Source organism: Condylura cristata, unplaced genomic scaffold, assembly GCF_000260355.1.
Source record: "Condylura cristata isolate star-nosed mole 26May11 unplaced genomic scaffold, ConCri1.0 scaffold00022, whole genome shotgun sequence".
Classification (NCBI taxonomy): domain Eukaryota; kingdom Metazoa; phylum Chordata; class Mammalia; order Eulipotyphla; family Talpidae; genus Condylura; species Condylura cristata.
In genome coordinates, this window is record NW_004567123.1 from 17291452 (window position 1) to 17317170 (window position 25719).

The 25719-nt window shown below is 41.3% G+C and overlaps 2 protein-coding genes across 8 annotated transcripts in view; both read left to right on the forward strand.

Annotated features, from left to right (window-relative positions):
- The first annotated feature begins 3294 nt into the window (after nt 1-3294).
- DSN1 (DSN1, MIS12 kinetochore complex component) lies at nt 3295-19997 on the forward strand. Of its 4 annotated transcripts, none has more exons than XM_012728477.1 (11): nt 3295-3631; nt 4915-4962; nt 5188-5514; nt 8371-8444; nt 9088-9160; nt 11409-11496; nt 13684-13743; nt 14138-14212; nt 16215-16362; nt 17221-17308; nt 17859-19997. In XM_012728477.1, exons 2-11 carry the CDS (start codon nt 4929-4931, stop codon nt 17921-17923), a joined length of 1032 nt encoding a protein of 343 aa, XP_012583931.1. In that variant the 5' UTR covers nt 3295-3631; nt 4915-4928; the 3' UTR covers nt 17924-19997. The 4 variants fall into 4 exon arrangements, with proteins under 4 accessions (XP_012583931.1, XP_012583932.1, XP_004696054.2 ...); XM_012728478.1 differs by having other exon boundaries at nt 3297-3631; nt 11445-11496; XM_012728479.1 differs by having other exon boundaries at nt 3300-3631; nt 5299-5514.
- Nucleotides 19998-20701: 704 nt separating this feature from the next.
- NDRG3 (NDRG family member 3) overlaps nt 20702-25719 on the forward strand; it is a 58045-nt gene continuing 53027 nt past the window's right edge. For all 4 annotated transcript variants that reach the window (XM_012728436.1, XM_004687212.2, XM_012728437.1 and 1 more), the window contains exon 1: nt 20702-20781. The gene's annotated coding sequence lies outside the window, so the exon portion shown is untranslated. The remainder of the gene's footprint in view (nt 20782-25719) is intronic.

The window sequence follows — 25719 nt, forward strand, 5'->3', positions numbered from 1 at the left end:
CCAGGCCTTCAGGAGGGAGGGGACCAAGGGCATCCTTGGGCCAAACTGTCCACCCCTTCTGTCCATTGTTCTCTCTTACCCACTCCTGTCTTCAAAGGCTCCTTCCCAGGATGGATTGGTGCTAGGACAAACATGGTCCCATGTGATAGCTCTCTCTGCCTGTGTGTCTTACTTCAGACATGAGAATAACTGTACAGTGTAAACTTACAAAGGGTTTTTAATGGCTGTAGATTGGAAATAAAGTATGTCATATGAACAGTTTCATGGACTTGGCCTCCTTTCTGCTTACTTGTGGGTTGTGGGACCCCCAACAAATTTGAAACCTGAAAGGGAGCCCGGGAATGCCACAGCTAGCTGGCTGGTTTGGGCTGGCTGAATGCTGACACCTGAGTCTCCCGTGATGTGTGATAGTATCACAGAGAAACAAATGCAGAGGGACAAATGGATTTGAATCATTCTGCAAAGACTTAATTTTTTTTATTATAGAAAAAATAGGACATTTTAGATGGGCTAATTATTTATAGATAATTATCTAAACCACTGAATATATCACAGATGCCATGGGTCAGGGGTTTGGGAGCTGGGTGGTTTTTTCTTAGTTTCATGAGGTTGTAGTCAAGTACCAGTCAGGCTGTAGCCAGATGAAAGCTCGGCTGAGGCTTTTTTTTTTTTTTTTAAGATTTGTTTATTTATGCATACTGGTGTGCAGGCCAAAGATGTGGGGGTGAGAGGATTCACCAGAGACAGTGGGGAGCAGAACAGACAGATGGACTGCTGAGGGGGGCAGCTGGCCAGACAGGAGAGGTCTGCTGCACCATGTGGGTCAACTCCCTGCCTGGGGATTGAACTCGTGCTGCAGTGGCTGTGATAACTTAATAGTGCTGTGCTTTAACCTGGTGTGCCACCAGGGAGGGCCCTGGGGCTTACTTGTAAAGTAGTTACCCTCCTGCTTGGTGTGTCAGGGTTAACAGGAAGCCTCAATTTCTCCCCACATGGACCACTCCATGGGGCTACTTGAATGTACTCACAACATGGTGGCTAGATTTTCTGGTGCTAGTGACGAGAAAGCAGGGAGGAAGCCATATTGTCTTTTATAACTAAGCCTTGAAAATCACACACATGTTATTTCCATAACATCTTTTTGACCAATACTATTCACAGAAAGGATTAAGCAGGGAATGAACACCAGGAAGCAGGGATCATTAGGGACCTCTGGGAAGCTGGCTACCATCCCAAAATTCTATAGATGTCTTTTTTGAGGACCTCACAATAACCTGGCTTGTGCTAGGCATTGAGGATATAAAAATAGATGGACCTGGAAGACAAAAAGGCAAATGTCAATCACACTGATTAAATCAGAGTGTTCAAGGAGCCGAGAGGAGTCAGGAAAGGCTTCAGAGAGGAAAGGACATCTGAATTCATATTGAGAATCCCATGTAATAGGGTTGGGAGACGGGAAAGATTGCCATACATACATGAAACAGCAAACTGCAGGACCCAACATGCCTTGCATCTCCCACAAGAAATGATGCTTGGGCCTCCCAGGTGGCACAGGGATTAAAGTTTCAGCATTATCAAACTACCGCCAGCTACTGTGTATGAATTCAATCCCCCGCCAGGGAACTAACCCACATGGCCCAGTAGACTCTCTCCTGCTGCTCCCTCAGCAGTGTGTCAGTAGTAGGTCTGCCTGTTCTGCTCCTCAATCTGTCTCTGATGAACCCTCTCACCCCCAACCCCCGCACCTCTGACCTACATCTCAGTTCTTGTATGCATAAAATCAACCTCCTCCAATATCCTCCATGGATATCCCGTAACCTCCTCTCCAATCTGTCCTTTCTTGTTTGTTTCCAAATAAACCCATTTTGTTGTTGAAATAACTATTTTTACTCAAAGTCAACACATCTGAGGTTGAGATACTGACCAGGTGAAGGGGATGGTATTTGTAGGCAGGACACTGGGGGAGGTGGTTCCTGGAAAAGGGAGCAGCACATGTGATAAATAGATAGCAGAAGAGAACTGGGGAACTGGAAGAAGTCTGGTGTCACTGGAGTTGGGAGTGATGAAAAGAGAGGTTGGGTCAGTTCACACAGTGAGGAAAGGAATGAGAATAATAGGGAGTCATGAAGAATTAAAAGCCGGGAAAGGACATAATCAGGGATGTGTTGGGTCTACATTCTATGAAGCAATAATCTCAGTGTACCTCAGGATGGCCAGCCCTGGCTGAGAATGCTGAGTTCTCAAGGCAGGAAGAGAGGAGACATAGACGAAATTGGGTACTGCTGAACTCCAAAAAGTGCTATCAAGGAAACAAGAGCAGATTATCTACTTTCAGATGGCACAAGGTGGAACTTTCAAGAAGACAAAGTTCTGCCTCCCATCATAAAATTTCCATGGACCACAGCTGCATGGAAGGATGACCACCGTCATGCTCTAGGGCTACTCCCCAACCCCTCTTTCAGATTTTGTGGATTGCTCAGAATTCAACATTGGGGTTTCAGAACTCAAAGGAAGGACCACTCACGAAAAGGAGGGAGCATTTTGATGGTGCCATGTCGGCTGTTGAATAATCAACCTGTTTGCCTGGGGCTCCCAGACCTTCAAGGGATAGAAAAGCAGGCATGGGCTGGGTTCCTGGGGGCATGGGAGTCTGGGGTCTCAAAAAAGGCTTTAAGAGAGAAAAATCCTTCGAGAGAATTAAGATTGGATTGTTTTGCTAGGGAAAGTCATGGAAAAGCTTCCCAGGCAGAGAAAATGACTTGAGTCAAGGAGTAGAAGCAGCAATTGGGATGGGCAGAGGAGTTGTAAAATGTCTGAGGAGGGTGTGGCCTGTAAGGAGGCAGCAAAGTTTCAGGCTTTCTTAAACTTTGTATTGAAGGGGCTGCAGAAGCAGGGCCCGAGTGGGGCTGCAAGAAGATAGGGGGTCTTCTAATAGAACGTAAGAGTCTGTTAAGAGTCACATTTTTGGAATAAAGGAGATAAAGGGAGGGTGGACATCTGATGTCCTCTAATGAGCTGTATTTCTTCAGCAATTAATTGTTTTTCCATCTTATATGGGCTCTGTAATCGCAGGCGCAAAGGAAATTTGAAGTGGGTGGGGACTCCCAGGGAGTGGGGCTGTGAGGAGGTGACAACGTGGCTACATCCGGAGGGTTGGACTAAGGCAGGGCGGGCGGGGCTTGCCAGAGGTTGGAACACCGTATACGCATGCGTCTTAAGCGCGGGTTGGGGGGCGCGCGGGGCGGGGCGGGAAACGCCGCTCTGCGTGCCCATACGTGCGGGGAACCGGGAGGTTGCCGGCTGCGCATGCGCCCTTGGTTGGCGGGAGTTTAGGAAGTGGTGGAAGAGACGGTGGGCGGCGCGCCCGCCCGGACCAGGAAGTAACGACGCAGAGATTTGAGAGCTACCCCAGTGACCGGGGTCGTCACTTACGGCCTTGTGTTTCAGGGACGGAGGCTCCGGGCACTAGTCGCTAGAGGTCAGGAAGTCAAAGACCTCTTCCCGGGCGCAGCCCCGCCCATCCCCGCACTAGCCATTTCGGCGTTAGAACTGCTCCACCCATCCCGGACCGACAGCTGCTGCCAGGATAGCGGAGAGAGGGATCTGGGGACACTGCCAACCTCCCTCTTGGGTGAGCGGAAACTCAAGGGCAGGCCGCCTTTCTCGCTCAGGGCCTGCTTGCACTGTCTGGGGTCTAGAAGACAGGGGGGTGGGTGCAGGCCTCCGCCCAGCTTAGCTACATAACAAGCCAGCGCCAGGCTTTTGACCACTTCAGTGTCAGCTTCTGTACCTGCAACATGAAGTTAAGGATAGCACTTACAGAATTGTGACAAGGATTAAATTGGATAAGAATGCAAATAAAGCGGTCTTTACATATAAGAGCTTAACAAATGATACTTTTTGTTGTCTAGCTCTGAGTTTGATACAGCTATTACTGTGGGAATTTAGATTCTTGACCTGCATCTCCTTTGTTCTGTTACCTTTTCTACGTTGTTCCTCCATATGTATTCATTTTCTCTCTACTAAGCATCCCCTGCTTACTGATTTCTTCTGGGAGGAGTACGCATGAAAGATGTAGAACTCTCTCAGTGATGTTCCTGCCCTCTTCCTGTCAGTTGCCTAGAGAGACAGTAAACAGGCAGCCAGCCCACAGAGACCAAGGGATAGAGAAAGTAACTGACAAAGAGAAATGATGTGACATCCTCACAATGGGGCTAGGTTGGGAAGGGTGAATGAATTTTGCAGGCAGTGTATGCAAAGATTTCCAAGGGGTACAGAGAATGGGAATAGCAGGGGAGAGCAGGAATAAATGGATTGGGACTAATTTATGAAAGATATTGAATACAATAGAAAAACCTATCAGAATGGGTTGGAGAAGAGCAGTGGTGGATTTAGAAAACTGGAAAGGCTATTGGATTATTGGTAAAGGAGGGAGGAAAGTGGTGGAAATTATGAGAGCTGAACCAAACTGGTAACTGAAAATGGAGGACAGACTATAGTAAATAGAAAAGGCAGAACTTTGGATCTGGAAAGTTAGGAACTAAAGGATGATGTGATTTTTTTGGTTTGGAAGACTACCATGTAGATCATAATGCCATCAACTGAATTAGGGACTAGTTAAACATAGAATTTGGGGAGGGGGAGTGTGTGTTAAAGGAGATATAATTATTACTACTAATGATACGTTCTGTATAACTTCAGAAAAGAAAGTGTTGAAAATTGCTGATATTCTCTGTAGGAGGTGGGTAAGGTGACATTGGACTGGGTTTTATCGTGTAGGTAGAATTGATGGGGCAGGAATGTGCAGTTCAGAGAGGCTGGGAAGTATAAGACTTATTATCTTGGGGTAGCAGAACACCACCAAGACTGGAGCTGAAATGTGGAGAAGAAATAATCTCATTTTCCCATTATCAGGGTTCTCCACCAGGATGACTTCAGTGAATAGGTCAGAGACTGTAGAAGGTGAGTATTGTAGTGAAATTCAGTATTTCTTGCCTTGGGTTCAGGTTTCTAAGCTATGCTCAAATGCTTTCCTGGCTCCTGGATTTGGGATCACAAATTAACGTATTTGCAGATGCTTCTTCAATGTTTACATGATCTGGGGCCTACGTTTTCTCTTTCCGCCTTTTTGCACAAATACTTAGTTGTGGTGCGTTTGATTCTGTATTTTGACTTTTTTATGACAAGTGCTAGAAGAGGAGCCAGTGACAACTCAGATACATGATCATCAGTTGGAATCAGATCCCAAACCTGTGGACTTGACTAATAAACCGTCTGCTTCCCTGGAGATCACTCAAGGTGTTTCACAGGAAAGAATTCACCATGAGTCTAGCCCTAAAAATGGAAGAAGTTGTGATCTCAGCCACCAGGAAGGACTTCAATCCACATCCCTTCATTTGTCCCCTCAAGAACAGTCTGCCCATCATCAAGACAGAAGACAGTCCTGGCGGCGAGCAAGTATGAAAGACATGAACCGACGGAAGTCACTTCCTCCCTTTCATCAGGGCATCACAGGTGGGGTGCTATGTACATAAGACATTGGAGTTCCAGCTCAGATAAAAGGCAATGCGGTATGGAGGAAAGAGCACAATAGGATAGACCTGTCTTTGCTTGACTTAGCTTAACTTAGTCATGTGACTGAGCAAGTCACTCGGCCTGTTTCCTCATCTCTAAGAGGGATATCCTAAGATTTTACATACAGCTATCAAACTCTAGTAAAAGTTCAATTTGTTTTTTTAAGATTTATTTATTTATGCATATAAGAACTAAGGTACAGGCCAGAGGTGCAGAGGGTGAGATTTACAAGAGACAGAGTAGGGAATACACTGCTGAGGGAGCAGCAGGCAAGACAGGAGAGATCTGCCAGGCCATGTGGGTCACCACTGTGTTGGAGTGGCTTCAGATAGCTTCATAGTACTGTGCTTTAACCCGTAGCACCACCAGGGAGGGCTCAAGTTCAGTCTTTAAAAAAAATTTTTTTTTAATGCAAGTTTAGTCTTATTGCTCATTCTTTATATCATAAGCTGCACATTATAATCTATAACATCAGCAAAAATTTTAATTTAGAGTTGTTCAGCACTCACCTCTGTTAGATGAGAGAGATGAGAGGCATTACAGATTTCTTTTTGTAGCTTTTTGCCTCAAAGTGGGACATGAGGTGGATAGGTTGCTACCTGAGTCAGACTTTACATATAGCAAAATATCTCAGAGGGAAGATGCACATTAAAAATTAAGTGAAGGGCCCTCCCTGGTGGTGCAGCACTGCAAGCAAGCCAGAGTCGTTTCAGTGCAAGTTCTTTCCCAGCCCAGGAGGTGATCCACATGGCGTGGCAGACCTCTCCTGACCCGCTCGCTGCTCCTCTCAGCAGTGTACTTCATCGATCTGCCTGCTTTGCTCCCCGCTCTGTCTCTGGTGAAGCCTCTCACCACTCCCTGCACTTCTGGCTTACACCCTAGTTCTGTATGAACAAATAAATAAATCTTTAAAAAAAAATTAAATGAGAACCTGGCTTTTTGTACATTGTGTACTTGAATGTATTTTGTGTGAATTTACATTAGTAATGGTACCAGCAAACCTGGACATAAAAAATTTAATGTGGAAGCTCTAATATGTTTCAGCAAGAACTAATTGTGTGAACTTGAACAAGTTACTTAACTCCTTTGTCTTATGGTCCTCATCAATAAATGGGATAAAATAATACCTATTTTATAGGATTAAGTGAGTTGATATGTAATATTGAACTTGACATATAGTAGTAAATAGTCCAAAAGCTATTGTGATTTTTGAAAAAATACTACCGTATTTCCAGATGGCCTGATGTCTAGAAGGAAATGTGGGTAAAAAAAACAGTCATTTGAACATTTAGCTTGCTGCTGCAATGTGCTCATGCATTTTACTCCTTAGGTGTGCCACACAGAACTATCACAGGTTCCCTAAAGGCACCCCAGGTTTTGATGAGATTTGGAGAATTCTGATTTCACCAGTCTCTGGCCTCAGACAAGTATTCTTTCTGAGTTTCAGTTTCCCCATCTGTAAAATGGAATTTATAGTTTTTTTCTTCATCTCTGTTCCAGAGCACAGGGACCTGAAATTCTACATATAGAGGAATCACTGACTTATTAAGAGTGGTTATCTTCTGGTTATTCTTGGCTATTCTTGCCAGGTTCCCCCTTTGTAAGCAGAAGATAGCCTGCTTATCTGAACTAACTGCAATGAGAAGTAATCAAGTTTGAAGTCAACAGAACTTTGAAAACAATGCCAGCTAAAGCTGGAGGGTAAAATAATTGTATCTCAATAAGTCTCAAAAAAAACCCTCCTTTGATATATATATAATTGCTGTTTCTAAATGTACATAATTGAAAAAGTAGTATTTATATCTTAGAGTAGTCAGAGGATTCAGGGGCATCAATAACCATCCAGTTCAGACTGATTACTATATAATCTTGGGTAAGTTACTTACTGTTGTGCCTCAGTGTCACCATCTGTAAATGGAATTGATAAAATACTTGCCTCCAGTTTAATGAGGTGTGCAGAGCATTTATTAAAATACCTTTTACATAGCAAGTGGGAAAAACACAGGTTTTGGTGAGACTCAGGGTTGAATTCTGGTTTCACCAATCTCTGGCCTCGGACAAGTTTTCTTCCCTCTGAGTTTTGGTTTCCCTATATGTAAAATGGAATTTTAGCTTTTTTTCTTAATTAGTTAATTAATTAATTAGTGCATGTATGCATAGTAAGTAGCTCATGCATGCATACAGTAATGGGCAGCAGGCCAGAGGTGGGGGGTGGAGAGGAGTGGGGAGAGGAACAGGCAGATCTACTGAAACACCCTGCTGAGGGGAGCAGCAGGCGAGACAGGAGAGGTCTGTTGTGCTATGTGCGTCAGCTCCCTGGCCCAGGATCCAACTCATGCCACAGTAGCTGCCAGTAGCTTGATATTGCTGAGACTTAAACCCCACACCACCATAGATTTTAAGAGAACTCATAAGACAATGTATTTAAAACACACTGCAGTGCCTGTAATAAAAATATTCAAATATCCACAGATTGTTTCTTTGAATGGTAAATATATAACATACAAAAAGTTAAATTTTTTTATCTACTTTTGTTTTATCTTAAACAAGTTTCTACTGTATTATATAGAAAGATATTAGTAACTTTTTAAAAATTAGAATGCACAAATGGGTAGACTTCATTCTCTGGTTATCCTGGAAAAATGTGACTGTAAATGACTTCTCCTTTTAATCAGAAATGCTGCTTGGGAATTATTGCCTTAAGTTGGTCTGCATCATGAGGAAGAAAAATTTTCAGTTTTGTTACTTTGCTAACTCTATAGTATCCAGCTCCTTGATTGTGATATTTTATGTTAGAGCTCAGCAGATCCATCACCGTCAACTTAGCAGAAAGTAAACGACTTGGCTCTCTTCTGCTTTCCAGTTTTCAGGTGAGATTCTACGGTCTGGAAAATGCTTTCTTTTTCTTAGTCATTTTGACAGCCCCAAGGAGAGATCATTGTTGTGTGGTTTGTCAGTTAGGATTCAATCATGTTTCTCTTGTTGGGAGCGATATCTCTCTAATTTGGATTAATTTAGAAGCCAGGATTAATCCCAGCAGCTGACTTCTCTCTGGCTGGGTTGGCTACCACTTCTGTCAATGCAGCTGCTGCTGACTAGCCATCAGAGATCACCGCCATCTCATATCTTTTACTGATTGGCAGCAAATGATGTGGTTTTAAAGTAGGTGGAGGTCAAAATGTAGGTAAACTGTGACTTGCAATCTGACTACCTTTTAAGTGAGTAGACCCTTGTCATATAGTTTTAAAATTGTGTATTTTATGGCTAGCTGTTGATTATATAATTTAGATAAATAAGTCATTCATGTGAATTAAATTACTTTTGTCCTGGACCAAAAAATCAAATTATACAGTGAGAGCAAAGAGTTTTTTTCCTGATTTGTTTATATGAAAAGCTTAGGTAGAAAACTTAAGTCATATTTACTTTCACTTTTATTAAACATAAAACTAAATTAACTCTGGAGTAACCTGGAAAATCTTGGTTTGTGTACTGAAAATGCTTTTCTTTCTTTAGTTCTCTGTTCAGAAACTTGAACCTTTCCTAAGGGGTACTGAGGGCTTCAATCTTGAAAGTTTTAGAGCCAAAGGTAAGTGCTAACCTTGATCTTAGACTGTGCTTTCTATTAAAGTCAGTTGAAGACTCGCTTTTAGGATCCCCAGTTATAGGATCTTCACAAAATCAGCTGCTTCACAAAGCACAAAAGCCCCCTCCCCTCTTTTCTTTTCTTGTTAGAATGTGGCCCTCCCTGGTGGCGCAGCGGGTTAAAGCACAGCACTAAGAAGCTAAAGCCACTTCCGCATGAGTTCAATCCCTGCCTACCCCGGAGGTGACCACATGGCACGGCAGACCTCTCCTGATCCGCCTGCTGCTCCCCTCAGCAGTGTATTTCATCGATCTGCCTGTTCTGCTCCCCGCTCTGTCCCTGGTGAATTCTCTCACCGCCGCATCTCTGGTCTGTACCCCAGTTCTGTATGCATAAATAAATAAATCTTTAAAAAAAAAACAAAAACATTAGAATGTATCCATGGGGATTACAACTGAGATGAAAAAAGGCACAAATGATGTAAAAATAAACTTACCAAAAAAAAAAGTACAATGATGTAAAGTATATATAAACAAATAAATTACATTAAAAAAAATTAGAATGTATGCTTATGAAGTTCAGAAACTCCCAGACCCACTCTCAGTTCCTCTCCTCACAGGCACTCACAGCCACCAGCTTCTCATGAGTTCTTCCAGAGAGATTTATTGCATTTCCAGACATTTATACATCAAATGCAAAATACTCTTCACTGTCCTATACCTTGTATTTTTATTTTTTTAACTTAATCTTGCAGATTTTTCCATTTAACCCATATGTCTTGACATTTTAACAGCCACATGCTATTCTCTTTTATAAATGTACATATTTGATTTAAGCAGTTCTTAGTAGTGATATATTTTAGGGCTGTTTTCTAATCGCTTGCTGTCAAAATGAAATGGGCAATGAAAACATTTTTTTTTTTTGAAGATTTATTTATTTATTCATATAGAACTGGGGTACAGGCCAGAGAGGCTCAGGGGTGGCGAGAGGCTTCACCAGAGACAGAGTGGGGAGCAGAACAGGCAGATCGACAAAGTACACTGCTGAGGGAGCAGCGGGCGGGTCAGGAGAGGTCTGCCACACCATGTGGTCACCTCTGGGGCAGGCGGGAATCGAACTCATGCGGAAGTGGCTTTAGATTCACAGTGCAGTGCTTTAATCCGCTGCGCCACCAGGGAGGGCCCCTGAACCCGTTTTTACACAATATTTTTGGCATATATGCAAGTAAAAATAAAGTAAATTTCTAGAATTTTAATTAAAGAAATTATAAGAATTATCAGATTGCTTTTCACAAAGATTGTATCAATTACTCTTTCACTAGCAAAATATGACAGTACCTTTTTACCAAACAGTTTTATTGAACTTTCAGGTTTTTTACTGTTTAATAGGTTATAAGTGGCTTAACTGTTACTTTTTCTTTCAAATGAAGTGTTTTTCATCTTTTGTGTAGTCTTTATTTTCTGTATCCTTTTGTTCATTTTTAAAAATTGGGATATTTGCCCTCTTATATTGATTTGTAAGAATTCTATGTTAAGGAAATTAACTGTTCATCTGTATAATATGTTAACAGATTTTCTTTCCTAAGAATTTTCAGTTTTCTAAGAGGAAATTATTCTCCTTACCATATAAGTAAATAATCATCCATGGTCAGAAATACCTAATGCTATTCACTTAAAAGACCTAGAAAATACCTGACATCAGACTTGCTTGTTGGTTAAAATGTTTATCTCAGTATTGGACTTTCACAGTAATTATAGTAGGTATTGCCAGGGTTATCTTGGCAGTAATTTGACTTTTCCTTTCCCCTCTGTATTCTCTTCCTGCTAACTGTGGACTCTTCCAAGTCAAAGCAGAGACCTTATAGACCCACTCTTCTTTATTTGCCTCCAGCATTTCTCATTATTCTCGCACCTGTGTGCCTGACTATAGTTTTTCCTTCCAGTGGCAGCAGTTTAGGTCTCTTGAAAACAATAAAATGTCAGTGCAGATGCATCTTTTAAACTACTTTTTTCACCAATGACGTATAAAAAACTATCACTAAAAAATTGCTATAAAGGAATTGCCTTCCATTTTATCTATACATACCAAAAAAAAGAAAAAAAGGATGAAATCTTTCAGCATATTTATACCACTTTATTTAATGGTTGAAAGGACCAGAATGTAAGAGGAGACCCTGAACTGGGTCTTTGTTAACATCCTGGTATGAACATTTATATTCTTTTTATTTTATAATAAATAATTTTTTCTTCAGCATCTTCCCTTTCTGAAGAATTGAAACATTTTGCAGACAGACTGGAAAGTGATGGAACTCTGCAAAAATGTTTTGAAAATTCAAAAGGGTAAGGACAATTCTTTTTCTATTCTAAATTATAAATGAATTAATTTTTTTATTATAATTACATGGTTGTTCATTCATTCATTCTGTGTATCAAATTCTTTTAAATACTGGAGTTAACAGTGATTAAGTCAAACTTAACTTTCTTACATATTATAATACAGGAGACAGTCAAATACAAAGAGAATAATGATTTCAGACAATGACAATCTTAAGAAGCCAGTGAATATGTTGTGACTTGAGGGAATGGGCAACTTTAGCCAAGGAGTTCAGAGAAGGCCTCTAATGACCTTTTGACTGAGATCTGCATGGTAAGACAGAATCAGCCATAGAAAGTGTGAGAAGAAAAGCATTCTTTGTATCCTTGCTGGCCAAAGAAATAAGTTAATGTTCTATAGCTGTTGGCATGTAAGAATATTAGCAGAAAATTTAAAATCCAACCCCCACACCCCAAAAAAAAAAAAAAACTAAACTGGTAGTTCCTCTGTGGAGTGGAGCCTAGTCATCTACCTATATAATATCACTTGGGCTAACAACATAAACTTCTGAATTTGGATTTCACAAGGGTCTACTTTACCTTCTAGCCTTAGAATTAACATTGCTGTTCAGGAAATGGGAAATATTTTAGTTCAACATGACATCTTTTAAACTAGTGTGTTCATGTCCTAGGCAGCTCGCTGCATCTTAGCCAGAGGAAGAGGTCATGTATCACGGGCCTTGGCAGAAAAATAAAAGGTTGACATAACCCATTTGTCTTTGCCAATTTGAGTACCAAGTACATCTGTGAAATTCTGGCATTTCAGTGCCTGTTTCTTTTCTGTTAGAATTAATCCCCCAACTGAGATGAGCCAGTGAGAAGTAAAACATAATTCCTATTTACAGACAGCTTCAGTTTAAGTGGAGAGATAAGATGAAAGATTATATGAAAAAGTATTGTTAGGCCTTAAAAAATGTTAAGGTTTTCACAATGAGATAACCACTTCACCCCAATGAGAATGGCACATCTAAAAACAACTAGCAACAACAAATGTTGGCCAGGATGTGGAGAAAAAGGAACTCTCCTGCACTGCTGGTGGGAATGCAAACTAGTACAACCACTATGGAAAACTGTTTGGAGGTTTCTCAAACTGCTAAACATGGAGCTTCCATATGACCAAGGAATCTCACTCCTAGGTATCTATCTACCCAAAGGACACAAAAACACTGATTCAAAAAGACACCTGCACCCCATGTTTATTGCCGCTTTACTTACAATTCGAAAGACATGGAAACAACTGAAATGCCCAAAAGTAGATAACTGGATTAAAAAGATGTGGTACATATACACAATGGAGTATTACTCAGCAACCCCAAAAAACCATGCCTTTTGCAGCAACATGGATGGAGCTGGGAAAGATCATGTTTAGCGAAATAAGCCAGAAAGAAAAGGAAAAATACTGTATGGTTTCACTCACAGCAGGAGTATAAAGGACCAGGAGAGAAAATAATAATAATAGTGAACAACTATATACCAGGGACAGCTTTTGGGGGTGAACTGGGGAATGGGATCAAAAACTGGGGGGGGGAGGGAAGTACACTGGACTATGGTGATGGCACACAGGTGATTTGGTGATGGGAAGCCCACGGGGATTACAACTGAGGTGGAAAAAAAGTACAAAATGATGTAAAAATAAACTATTATATTAAAAAAATAAAAATTTTTAAAAAAGTTAAGGTTTTGGTTTATGGGAGGGGAAGAAACTAGAAAATGATGTCAACAAAAGTTTAGAGATTGAAAACCCAGGTATTTGAGGTAAATCTGAGTGAGATTAATGAGACAATAGATAAAGGGTAGCAGGAATCAAAGTTGGTGAACTGGCTGGAACCAGAACAAGCTGGAAGTTTCAGGTTAAGGAATTTTGACTTTTCTTTCTAAGGCAATGGATAGTCACAGTGCTTTTAAGCAAAGGGAGAAAATTAAAGCCAGGTTGTAAGAAAATGTGAACTTGTTTGAATTGGAATTGAGAAATGGAAGAGGAAAATACCATTTAAATAGTGACTAACTAGTGCAAAAGTAAGAGTCCAAAAAAAAATACTTTGTTGGAAAATAAATTTTGAATGTAATTTAATGCCATTGAAGTTACATAAGGTATCATGTTAATAAGTACTTCTTAAAAGATTTGTGATAATTTCATTCCTTTCTGTATACTAGAACAGAATCAGACTTGTCTATGGAAACATCTGTGGCTGAGATGAAGGAATATATAAGAAAGTAAGTGAAAATGAGCAAAGCTTTGTTGGAAAATGTAAATTTACTTGGGGTTAACAAAGACTCAGAAAATGTATAGTAAACATCTGGTTCAGAGTGTCAGTACTAGTGTATCAACACTAGAAGTTAGAAACTAGCTGCAAATAGGGATCTTTGTGCTATGCTGAAGGCCAGTTTCATAGAATGGAGACTAAGTAAAAAGGATGCTAATTTGATTTAAGAACTCATGCTTCATTTGATTAAATTATCCTCTGAATCAGTTATACTTAACCCTTGAATGACCTTTTCATTCACATTTGAGAACCAGAATTTATACCTAATGCACTTACTGTTGCCTTGAGTGATTCAAAATGAAATGATTAAAATTCAACTGAATTTTGTTTTTCTGAATTTATAGATTTTCTTTAGAACGTCAGAGTTGGGATCAGCTCCTGCAGCACTACCAGACAGAGGCTCAAGAGATAATGCCCAGGTTAGAACTCTAAATAGTTAGCTATCTTTTTACCTGTGGTGTTTGATTTTAATTGATTTTTGTTCTGTTAGCACAAATTGAATGATAATCTTTTATCATGGGTCAACTAATCAGAAGCTCTGTAAAGTGTTTATTTAGCACTCTGACTAACTGGAGGGTGAAGGGAAAGGTAAGGAAAAGTTGGTATGACATTTTCAAAACAGAATTGCCTCTGTGCTGTCTTTGACTAATGTCTGCATCTTGGGGTAACAGGCACATCTCTGCCAAGTACCAGGGGCTGGGTCAAGAGCAGTAGTCAAGGGATTTCAGTGAGCCAGTGACCTTTGAGCTACATACAGGTGTAGAAGGAAACTGATTGGGGCCTTCATGGAGATGGAAATACATGAAAAGGGGTGATGGATGAGTATATGAGAGAGGATCTTTGGTTTTGAAGGCATAAGAAAGTGGGGAAATGCCAGGTATTCATTTAGTTGACTGTCTTTTTTTTAAAAGATTGATTTATTCATGCACACAAGGACTGAGATACAGGCCAGAGGTGGGGGAGGTGAGATGATTCACCAGAGACACAGTGGGAAGCAGAGAACAGATCAGGCAGATTTTGACTGAAATACACTGCTGAGGGGAGCAGCAGGAGGGTTAGGAGAGGTCCGCCGTGCCATGTGGGTCACCTCCCTGGCCAGGGATAGAACTAGTGCTGCAGTGGTTGTGGATAGCTTCATAGTGCTATGCTTTAACCTGTGGTGCCACCATGGAGGGCTCTAATTGACTGTTTAAACCAATGGTTTAAGCTTTTATCCCTTCCACAAACAGACTTTTTAAAAAAAATACTGTACAGAATTAAAAATTTTTTTTCAGACTTTTTTTTAAAAGATACATTTATTTATGCATACAGAACTGGGGTACAAGCCAGAGGTGCAGGGGCGGTGAAAGGCTTCACAATAGACAGAATGGGGAGCAGAATAGGCAGACCAATGAAGTATACTGAGGGGAGCAGCCAGGGACACAGGAGAGTTCTGCTGTACCATGTGGATCACCTCTGGGGCTGGGATCGAACTCGTACTGAAGTGACTGCTGCTTGCTTTCAGTGCTGCGTCTTAACCCTTTGTACCATCATGGAGGGCCACAGACTTTTTTTTTTATTTTGAAGATTTTATTTATTTATGCATACAAGAACTGGGGTATAGGCCAAAGGTTGGGTGAAGGGTGGTGGTGAGAGGGTTCACCAGAGACAGTTGGGAGCAGCACAAGTAAATTGAAATACACTGCTGAGGGGAGCAGTGGGCCAGACAGGAGAGGTCTGCCACGCCATGCCGGTTACTTCCCTAGCCAGGAATTGAACTCATGCTGCAGTGGCTGCGGACAGTTTCATAATGCTGCACTTTAATCCATTGTTTCACCATGGAAGGCCCATGCAAACAGACTTAGCTAGAAACTCAACTATAGGATGTTAGCTAAAGCCTTAATTACAAAAGTGACCTCTTGGTAGAGAGGCATTTTGAAGAACACTTTCTGAAAGAGTCACTAATTCAAGTATTGGTGATTATCAGTTATTCACCCTTTACATACTATATTTAAGAAGCTAGATAATGTGTAAGGTGACAGTTTCAGAATACAATGTTTCATGGGATATAATTGATTTAATTGGAATACTGCTGGAAGTAGGCTGTTCTACTCAGATCCTAACTATTCCTTACTTCTGTGACATTGGACAAATCACTTAATGTAAGCCTGTAGTTCCTCATTTGAAATTGGGGATACTATTTGCACTTTCCTCCTTTGGTTATTGTGAGTGTTTAATGATGTTAAATGGAAAATACTTAGCAGCCTCGGCACCCAGCAGGCAGGACCTTTGATTAAGAGAGCCTATATCTAAAGTAGTATGGAAGAATATTGATTCAGGTTAGTAAAGCATTATAGGACGTTTTTCACCTTTAGGTATTTTTTCATATCTTTCCCAGAAAATGATTATAAAATTCCTTGAAAAAAAATTTTTTTTTTTTAGAGGTTCAACTGAAAACATAGATACTGAAGTTGAAGTGGAACCTACAGCATATCTTGGGTCTTCCCAGAGTGAAATCCTTAACACCAAACCTGACTACCAGGAAATATTACAGAGCCAGAACAAAATCTTTGATTGTATGGAGTTGATGGTGAGTTGGCTCATGTTTAATTGGTTGAATTATCTAGCTTTGCTACTTTGTGTATCATCCTTGGACATTCAAAGACCTGGAGAATATATGTAATAAGATGAAACAAGTATATTCAGCCCAATCTTGGGGAACCATGGAGACACAATAAAAAACAAATAGCTGGTGAAAAGTGCAAATAAATCAGGGCCAAGGGGAGAGAATGTGCAGGGAAGGCAGCCGGTTGCTAGATAGGGTATTAATTGAAGGCTTGAAGGCCCCTCCTAAGGTGCCATTTTAACAGATTTGAAATAAATGAGGAAGTGAGGGCACTTGGGAAATTAGCACTGTATTAATCCAATTATCAACAGGAAGGCAATGGCACTAGATAGAGGATAATTTAAGGAGTTAAATTATAAGGGTATGGATACAGATGTGAATTTTGGGGAAACATAATGGTTAGTGAAGTAATCTGGGGCTTAAAGGCAACTGAGCTCTTACTTTCCCTTCCCTAGGCATGAAGGGAGAATAGTCACTGTGGCACCTGAAGGGAGAAAGTCACAATTGGCCCTTTAGAAAATCATGACCTTCAGCTGAAAGACAAAGCTGAGTCGACCCTAGCAAGCCTAAGTGACAGTGCCTTAACCTCATTCAGCTCCCTCGTACTTGGGCTTCTTCTTGTCCAATTCCTACCAAAAGCCAGAGGACAGAGTCCTGTTAATAGATGTTTTATAGGTCCGTATTCCTGGCAGAAAATGTCTGGCAAAGCATTCCAGGTTGAAAGAATAGCAGAAGTAAACCTTCAGTAGGAGCTTCACTGGCATATTTGGGGAGCATCAAAGAAGCCACAGACCCTACAGCCCATAGCTCTTTCTCCAACAGATGGATGAACTGCAGGGATCAGTGAAGCAGCTGCATGCGTTTATGGACGAAAGTACCCAGTGCCTCCAGAAGGTGTCAGTACAGCTTGGTAAGTCTTTTAAGGGACCATGGCTTGGGGTGTTTTATATCTGATATAAATCACTGGGTGCAGCCTGCCTTTCGAAGCACAAAGCCTCTGAGGATAAAACCTCTATCAGGTGCAATAACTATTTTGTTGTGGGTACTCAGAGTTGATGGGAAATTTAGATGTATAGAAGCATAGCGAACAGAATTAAATCCCCATGAACTGTGTTTTGGTAAATCCAAGAAAGCCTAAAGAAACACCCATTGCTTTTTTCTCTTCATTTCTAAAGAATCTACTAAATAACATTGGCATTTCTTCTCCATTGCTTTTCCTGACTTCCAGTACTTAATTATTTGTTACACATCCCTTCACTTTCTTATCTAACACATTGTTTTATGATAATGGTTGCGGCTCGCTTTCCCACCAGATGCTATCTCCTTGAGGACAGAGGACAGAGACTCTTACTTATCATTGTAGTGTCCTTTAGTCTCTGGCACATTGTTCATTTAGTGTGTTTTCAAAAATGTTATTTCAAGTGTACTGAAGTTTGTCTTTTGGCTCCTTACCTTTACAGGGAAGAGAAGCACACAACAATTAGACCCTTCACCAGCTCGAAAGTTGCTCAAGCTTCAGCTGTGAAACCCACCTACCACACATTGCTCTGGATCTTGTTAGTGACCTTACGCAGCTTTTCTGCCACACACCCTTTAAGGAGAGGATTGGGAAGAGGCCAGCACATGGCAGCTGTGGTGGTATGAGCTGAGGATTGCTGCCCTCAGTTGACTGTAGAGCACTTCAATCCCCCTGCCCCACAAAATGATGGGGTTTATACATTGAAGAGTACTGGCATTTTCCCCCAAGAATGTGTGTATTATTTAAATTTCTGTTTTGGAATGACCTTCAGAATTAGTGGTCCATTCTTATATCCTTCACTGTCAGCAATCTTCATTTTGTGAGGATGATATTTAGGTTTTCAGACAATTCAGACATTTAGGACCAAAGCCTGTGAAATATCTTAGGGGTCAGGTTAGGTTTTAGTTGTAAAGGATTGAGACTGATTATCTCATGTAACTCTGAAGGTGATTTTAGGTAAAGGAGTTAGAACATTATTTGCATCATGTTAAGACATCTAACACTTCACAGTATACAAATGGGAGGCAACAGTACTTGTTCTCTATGCCCTGATGTCTATAGTGTGCTTTGGCTTTCAATATTGAGTTCATGTCCTAAATCCTGGATTCATGGCAAGAAGGGACTAAGTATTCCTTTTCATTGTTAATAATCTGCATTATAAAATTTCACATAATTAAAGACTTTCTTTTGCCTTTGTGTATATTTTGAGTGTATAAGAGCAATTTAAAGACAGGATAGGCCTAGCAGAAAATACAATTGTTTGCCTTGATGTAGAAGTGAACAATGGTGTGGAAATATACATCAACACTACCAGTAAAATACCTACTGATTTATTGTTGATATTTCTTGTTCTCTGATCTTCCTAAAAGGAGAAAACCTATTTCATTTAAATATCCAGTCATAATCTTAAGTCTTAAGCACCAGTTAGAGATGGACAAATCCCCTTACTTTAACCTGTACTCATTCTTTATTTGTAGAGCTCCTACTGTCTGCAAGGCACAGTTCTAGGAACTAGGGAGAAAGCATAGAACAAAAATGCATGATGCGTATAGACTAGTGGGACACCAGAAAATAAAAGAGACAACCCCACAGAAGCAATATTTTAGTTGACTCAGGAAAGATAGAGTTAAATAGGGTAAGAAACTGAGACAGAAGGAACATTTTCGCATGTGTACATCCAGCTAACTGAGCCACGAAGGTCCAGGGACAGCATTTTCAAAGGCCTGAAGAGGGAAGGAATGAAGCATTGTCTCATAGCAAAAGTGTAGTACTATGGGAGTACTGGTAGAAGAACCAGTTGAGACAAGGATAGTCCAAAGTCATTAGAAGATTTTAAGGGAGGAAGTGCATCAAAAGTTTAAAATATCACTAGTGTGGAGAACATACAGGAAGCAGGTATGTGAGAGACAACTGGCTGTTGGAGTAGTCCAGGTAAGAAACATTGGCCTGTACTGGGTGTTGGCAGTGGTTGAATAAGTTGGGCTGTTGGAGTTATAATCTGTAGAACATAGTGTGCTTGGATTATGTGTTAAACGCCTAACTGGACAATGAATGAGATGAGAATGGAAGAGTGATAGACTACTATCACAGGATATTGTAAAAGTTAGATTATAAATTTGGAACAGTGTTAGTATGAAGGGTATGAAAGCTTGAACTGGATGAATAAAAGCAGTTAATGAAATAAGCTAGTAATGACAAGTGGGAAATTGGGTGGGAAAGTGTGAACCTTGGAACGTAATTAATTATTAAAGGCTCAAGGATGGATATTATCTAGAGTAGGACAAGATGAGAAACTTTGGACAACCCCACAGGAAGTTGGGGTTTTTAAGAAGCAGAGCAGAGCTATTAATCTTTTTAGAGCTGAGACTACAGAATTGGGAATGAATCCTATCCTCACCTATCCAAAAGTGATTGTAACTTCCCTATTTTACTTATTATATGTATTGCATTTTTTGTTTATAAGAATTTATTCAGGATTTTCCTTGTGGCACAGTGGTTAAAGTCAGCACTTCAAGCTATCAGCATTCACTACCTTGAGTTGCCAGGGAGCTGGCCCACATGGCACAACAGACCTCTCCTGTCTGGCCCTCTGCTCCCTTCAGCAGTGTTTTTCAGTAATCTCTGGTGGGTCCTCTCACCACCCTTTTCCCCCTGTCTCTGGCCTGTACCCTGGTTCCTGTATGCATAAATTAAAAAAAAAAACTTTAAAAAGGATTTATTCAAACCCAAGGGTGAGGAATGTGGCTTCATCTGTGTCCTCAATGGCTAAACAAAATAAAGCACAGAAAAATACTTAATAAACAGTATTTTACATTCATTTTGGTGTTGAACTATTCAGTCATGAAGCTTAAATTAATGTGTGATTCTCAAAAATAGCATTTCTCATGGCATGCTCAAGAAACCCTGAGTCTTGGATCCTAGTTCTTAAATTTTTGTTTATTCATCAAAAAATTCTAAGCAAGTTGCTAGACGCCATATGACCTTGGGTACCTGTCAGAGCATAAGCAGGAGGACGCGTGCCAGGCGCGGGCTTTTAGGGGTTTCAGTAAGGGGGAGGAGGCCAGCCACCCAACGCATTTGCCCTCCCCTCCACCTTCCCGCCCCGGCAGCTCCTGTTTAACGTTCTCCGAGCAGACCCTGCTGCAAGGAAAACTACCTGCAAGGTGGCGCCACCGGCCCCTCCAGGCCGGCACGTCATCACGGTAGTTCCCGAGGCTGGCGTGCGCGGAGCGCTTGCGCGGCTCGGGCTCCTCAGCGCGCCTGCGCAGCCCAGAGCCTCTCCACCTCCCCCAACCCCCCGCCCCTCGCTGCCGCCGCTGCCGCCGCTGCCCGTGCTGCACTGACGGCGGATACCCGCGCCTCAGGTGAGTGAGCGCCTCAGCCCTGCCCGTGGGGGGCGCCTGGTGCTGCCTGTGGGGGCGTCACTCCCCACGTCTTCTCCTTCCCCGCCGCATCTGTGCTGCTCGGCGGCTGGGGGCCCGCGTTGCCTGCCTTCTTCGGGTCCCCTGGCCGCCCTCCGCCCTGGGGACCCGGGTCAACCCGGCCTCTGTTGGCTGCCCCCAGCGCCCGGGCCGTGGTGCCCCTCGGCGAACCTGTCGGCTGCAGCCTAAGGACTGCAGGGGCCGAGCCTCCGGGCGTCCGACAGCCTCGGTTATAGGGACCCACCGCAGGCACGACCCCCATTTCGGCGCCAGTCCTGCTCTGTAGGACTGGAGCTCAGTCGGCCTCGGGGCATTCATATACCGGACCCGACCCGAGCCAGTGCCGGGGGCGCTTGGGAGATGGGCCCTGAGCTCACCTTGCTCTCGTTTGTCCTCGGCGCAGCAAATGGCATCCTCTGGCGGGACACCAAGGCCACCCTGCGACAGAGGGGTTTCCTAGTCCCCACTTTATAAATGAGGAAACTGAGGCACAGAGCGGTGAAGTGGCCTGCCCAAGGTCAAGCAGCTGATGGGGGTAGGAGGTAACTCTTGAACTCAGGGGCTCTGGCTTTCTGGCCAGCGCAGTTGAAATGAGATATTGACACCAACATTTAAACAATTTGAAATAAACTTGTCATCTCTGGACAAGTTCTTTATGAACGTCATAAAAGTAGGTTGCAAACACTGTATTTTTTTGTCCTACAATTGAGATGTTACAGTGTTGATAATAATAGTGATAGTGTTATTAATAAGAGCTAACATTTATCCATTGCATGCTGTGTGACAGGGATCTTACTAAACATTTTATTAAGATTATCTCACTTAATACTTCAATGCTAACCAATTCAGTATGACCCCTCCCCCCTTCCTTTTCATGCAGCTTTTTTTTTCTGCAGCGCTGGCCTCCCTGTCACAGGTAGACTAGGAATCTCATGGCTCAAAAGGCAGGGAAGCTCTCCTGGTGGTATACTGGCAGAACAGGGGTAAGCCTTAGCTGTCTGCATCCAGATTTGCAGCCTAGCCTGGCCTCCAGAAAGATATAATTAGTCTTCCTTTCCTGGCTGCCAGGAGAGCAGGACCAAGCTAGCTGGGCTGGTTGGATTTGGAGGTGACAGAGCAGATTTGGCCGACACTCACCTTATTCTGGCGCTTTCTGATTGTTTTCAATGCTGAGCTTGATCATCTCAGTATTTAAACTAGAACAAAAAAGGAAGAGTGCATTGTCAAAGTGGAGCTGAATGTAATAAACTTCCATGATTTAAAGACCCAGAGGAACAGCTATAAAAATATGTGACTGTTTCTTTCTTAAAATAACTAGCTCAAACTGTCTTATTTTCTCCCTTAGCAAATCCTCCTACACACTTCAAAGCTCCATAACTCACCACCACATTCTCTATGAAGTCTTCCTTGCTTGATTTTCCTAATTAGAATCACACATACACATTCTCATTCTCTCTCCCCCCACCTGCATCTACATATATACACACACTTAGAATAGGATAGTCTTCACTCTTAGCCTTGTGATTATTAGCGTTCTGAGCGTTCTGAGGTGCAGTCATTTTTGCAGCCTCAGGGATTGGTTTGTAGTAGGCCCTTGGTAAAGAGTCAGTGAATTTCCACTGCTCCTTTTCAACTCCTGCAAGGAGTGGTATCTTTATACTGTCCTTATGTCCTCTCTCCCCACCCTCCTTGCGCTTCAATTTCTCTTTGCTGTCCCTCCTTTTAGATTCAATTTTTGGATCACCTGCTGTTCAGAGGGCTTTGGTCTACCCTGTTGTTTCTGAAAATTTGCAGATAAAGGTCCTGCATCAAGAAATCTGTTTATTCCTAACAATGGAGTTGGTATATGCTACTTAAGTGTACAGGGCAGTTTTTATTTGCTTTGTTGCAGTACGAGAGCCTGGGACTTACAGTCTTTTAGGTGTCCCTAAATGCATATGAGATTCATGTTATATTCTTTTGCCATAATGTGACTGACTCCCCTGATGTCATAATAATCATAGTTTTTACAGATTATTTCCTAATACTTATAATAACTGTTTACAAGGACCCTTTGGGAGAGTAGGTCTTTATAGAGGTGATCTACATAAATAAAACTTTTTTATAATATAATAATTTATTTATACATCATTTTGTGCCTTTTTTTCATCTCAGTTGTAATCCCTCTGGGCTTCCCATCACCAAATCATCTTTGTGCCATCACCATAGTCCAGTTCACTTCCTACCCCCTCCACATTTTTTATCCCATCTCCCACTCCACCTCTGTAAAGTGTCTCTGGTATTAAATGAAACTTTTTTTTTTTTTAAGATTTATTTATTTATGCATACAGGCCAGAGGCTCAGGGGCGGTGAGAGGCTTCACCAGAGACAGAGTGGGGAGCAGAACAGGCAGATCGACAAAGTACACTGCTGAGGGGAGCAGCGGGCGGGTCAGGAGAGGTCTGCCGCGCCATGTGGTCACCTCCGGGGCAGGCGGGAATCGAACTCATGTGGAAGTGGCTTTAGCTTCTCAGTGCAGTGCTTTAACCCGCTGCGCCACCAGGGAGGGCCTTAAATAAAACTTTTAAGAGAGTTTTTCCAAATAATTTCCTGCAAATATTTTGAGCTTTTATTAAATTGAAGGCTTGGTGCTGGGAATGGTAGAAGATTTACAGTTGAATAAAACATGGTTCTTATTAAAAGAATTTACTTGCTAACTGGGGAAGACCATATCTAACTGTAACTGAAGTCAACTCTAAAAATTGTCATAATAACCTTTTAAACAAAACAGTATTGAGAGTATAATGGCATAAGATATTATAGCATGGGGCCTTTTGTATCTTCTTATACTGTTCACGTTGAAAGGAAGCATGCAGTCACTGACTCCACACTTTCCCCTTTTGCAAACCTTGTCCAAGGTCATAAACAACTTGAAATTCCAGATTTTATTCATTAAAGCTTTCAGTATTTCTGGGTGAATTCAACTTTTAAGGGCATTAACCAGCAACTCTATTAAAATTTCACTTGTGTGCTTAGAACCTGGTTGAGGAAGAGATAGTTATGATTCATGTCTTCAAGGAGCCTGTGCTCTGTTGAGGAATAGTAAAGAATACTCTTTAACATTGAAGACATTGAAGTGTGCCTAATTGTTAAACTGTGTGGTAGAGAGTTTAGACATGTCTCAGGAATTGAGGGCAAGGCAAGAGGGATCAGTATTCACTGTGTTAGTGAACATTTGAGAGAGGGGTTAGACTTTCTGGACTTTGACACATTGGTAGGGTCACATTTAATCAAGAGGACGAGGAAAGCAATTTGCAGCAGGGTGGTAAAACTTAAGCAAGGTGACAATGTCTGATGTATTTAAGAACAGTTTAAAAAAAACTGGGCTGGATGAGAGTGGCAGAACTTGGAGCAGTAGCTCTCAGCCTTTAATATACATCAGAATTACTTGGAGAGTTTATTAAGGCGCAGATTATAGGGGCCCTCACCGCCACAGTTTCTGATTCACTAGATCTGGAGTAGGTATCAAGAATGTATAGTTCTTAACAAGTCCTCAGATGATGCGAATGCTTCTAATCCAGAGACGAAACTTTGAGGACCATTAGATTAGAAGGTTGAGAAACTAAAGTCAGAAAAAGTCAAAGAACTTTTTCTTAACATAGTGTATGTGTGTGTGTTTGATGCCAGCTTAAGAAAGTTCTGGAAAGATATATTCCAAATTGGAATGAATAGTAGTCACTTCTGAAGTAGGATTGAAGGAGTAGGAGAATTACTTTTTTGTCTATACCTTTCCACATTTTTGCATTGTGCACATATTGCTTTTGTATTTAAAAAGGAACTGAAAGAGTCTGTTGTGAAGATATATACTAAAATATTTATAGATTTAAAAAGAGCTCACTAAAGTAATATAGAGTCATACAACAAACATTTATAGAGTATGCCAGATGCTGCTAGGTTCTGGGAATACAAGGCCTTTGCTAAATTTTGCAGCCTGGTGAGCAAGATGGGCATTTAAACAGCTCCATTGAGTATCATGTGAGCTCCTTAAGAGCAACAATGTGCTTATCCCTGAGCATTGCAGATTATAGGCACTCGGTAAATGATGAATGAAAGAGCAAATCCAGGCAAGGCATGAGGACAGTAGAAAGAAAAGAAAATGGCAAATGGGAGATTCTGGGGGGGAAATTGACTAGCCTGAATAGGGATGATGAAAGGAAGGATCGGTCAAGGACTTCCAAGTCCTAATATTGACAATATTTTGGTTTACTGCAGAACTGAGTGTCATTCATTCTGAAGGACTTAACTCCCTTTCCCTTTTTGAAAAAGCAATTGCTTGAAAATAGCACACAAAAATTTAACCTATTGGATATGAAGATCAGACTTAATTTTCTTTGGTAAATTAATTTTTTTCTTTAATCACAATGCTAATTTTACTGTACTTATAATATTCACCTATAATTTTGCCATCATTGTTCATATTCATGTGAAATTAGCTAAGATACATGGAGGATGTTTTAAATGTCAAATGAAAATGTGTGCTATATATTCATCTCATCTCTTCAGTGAGAAGAATGGAATATTCACTCAGAATTCTGTCATGTTTCCTTTCATACTTCAGTTTGACTTACTATCATGTCCAATAAATATCCATTGTTGATGACTGAATGGAATATATGGCTTCATTGCATTCTGAGTTGAATTATATATTAACACTAATTATATTACTCAATAGGCTATGCCATTAAATTTGGTCAAGAACATATGGTATGGAGCAGGCATTCTCCCCAACTTTTTGTGTGGCGGTGTTCCTTTTATCTTCCCCAAAGATTTCATACAAAAAATGGAAACTAATTTCCCAAGTGGAGAGAAATCCCCTTGGTTTTTTTTTTTTTTTTTTTTTTT

Excerpts from the sequence above, each read along its gene's own strand:
- DSN1 (XM_012728477.1), top strand. The coding sequence starts at position 4,929 with ATGACTTCAGTGAATAGGTCAGAGACTGTAGAAG. Across the intron at positions 9,161-11,408 it reads TGAAAGTTTTAGAGCCAAAG|CATCTTCCCTTTCTGAAGAA; the intron begins GTAAGTGCTAAC and ends TTTTTTCTTCAG. Across the intron at positions 11,497-13,683 it reads TGTTTTGAAAATTCAAAAGG|AACAGAATCAGACTTGTCTA; the intron begins GTAAGGACAATT and ends TCTGTATACTAG.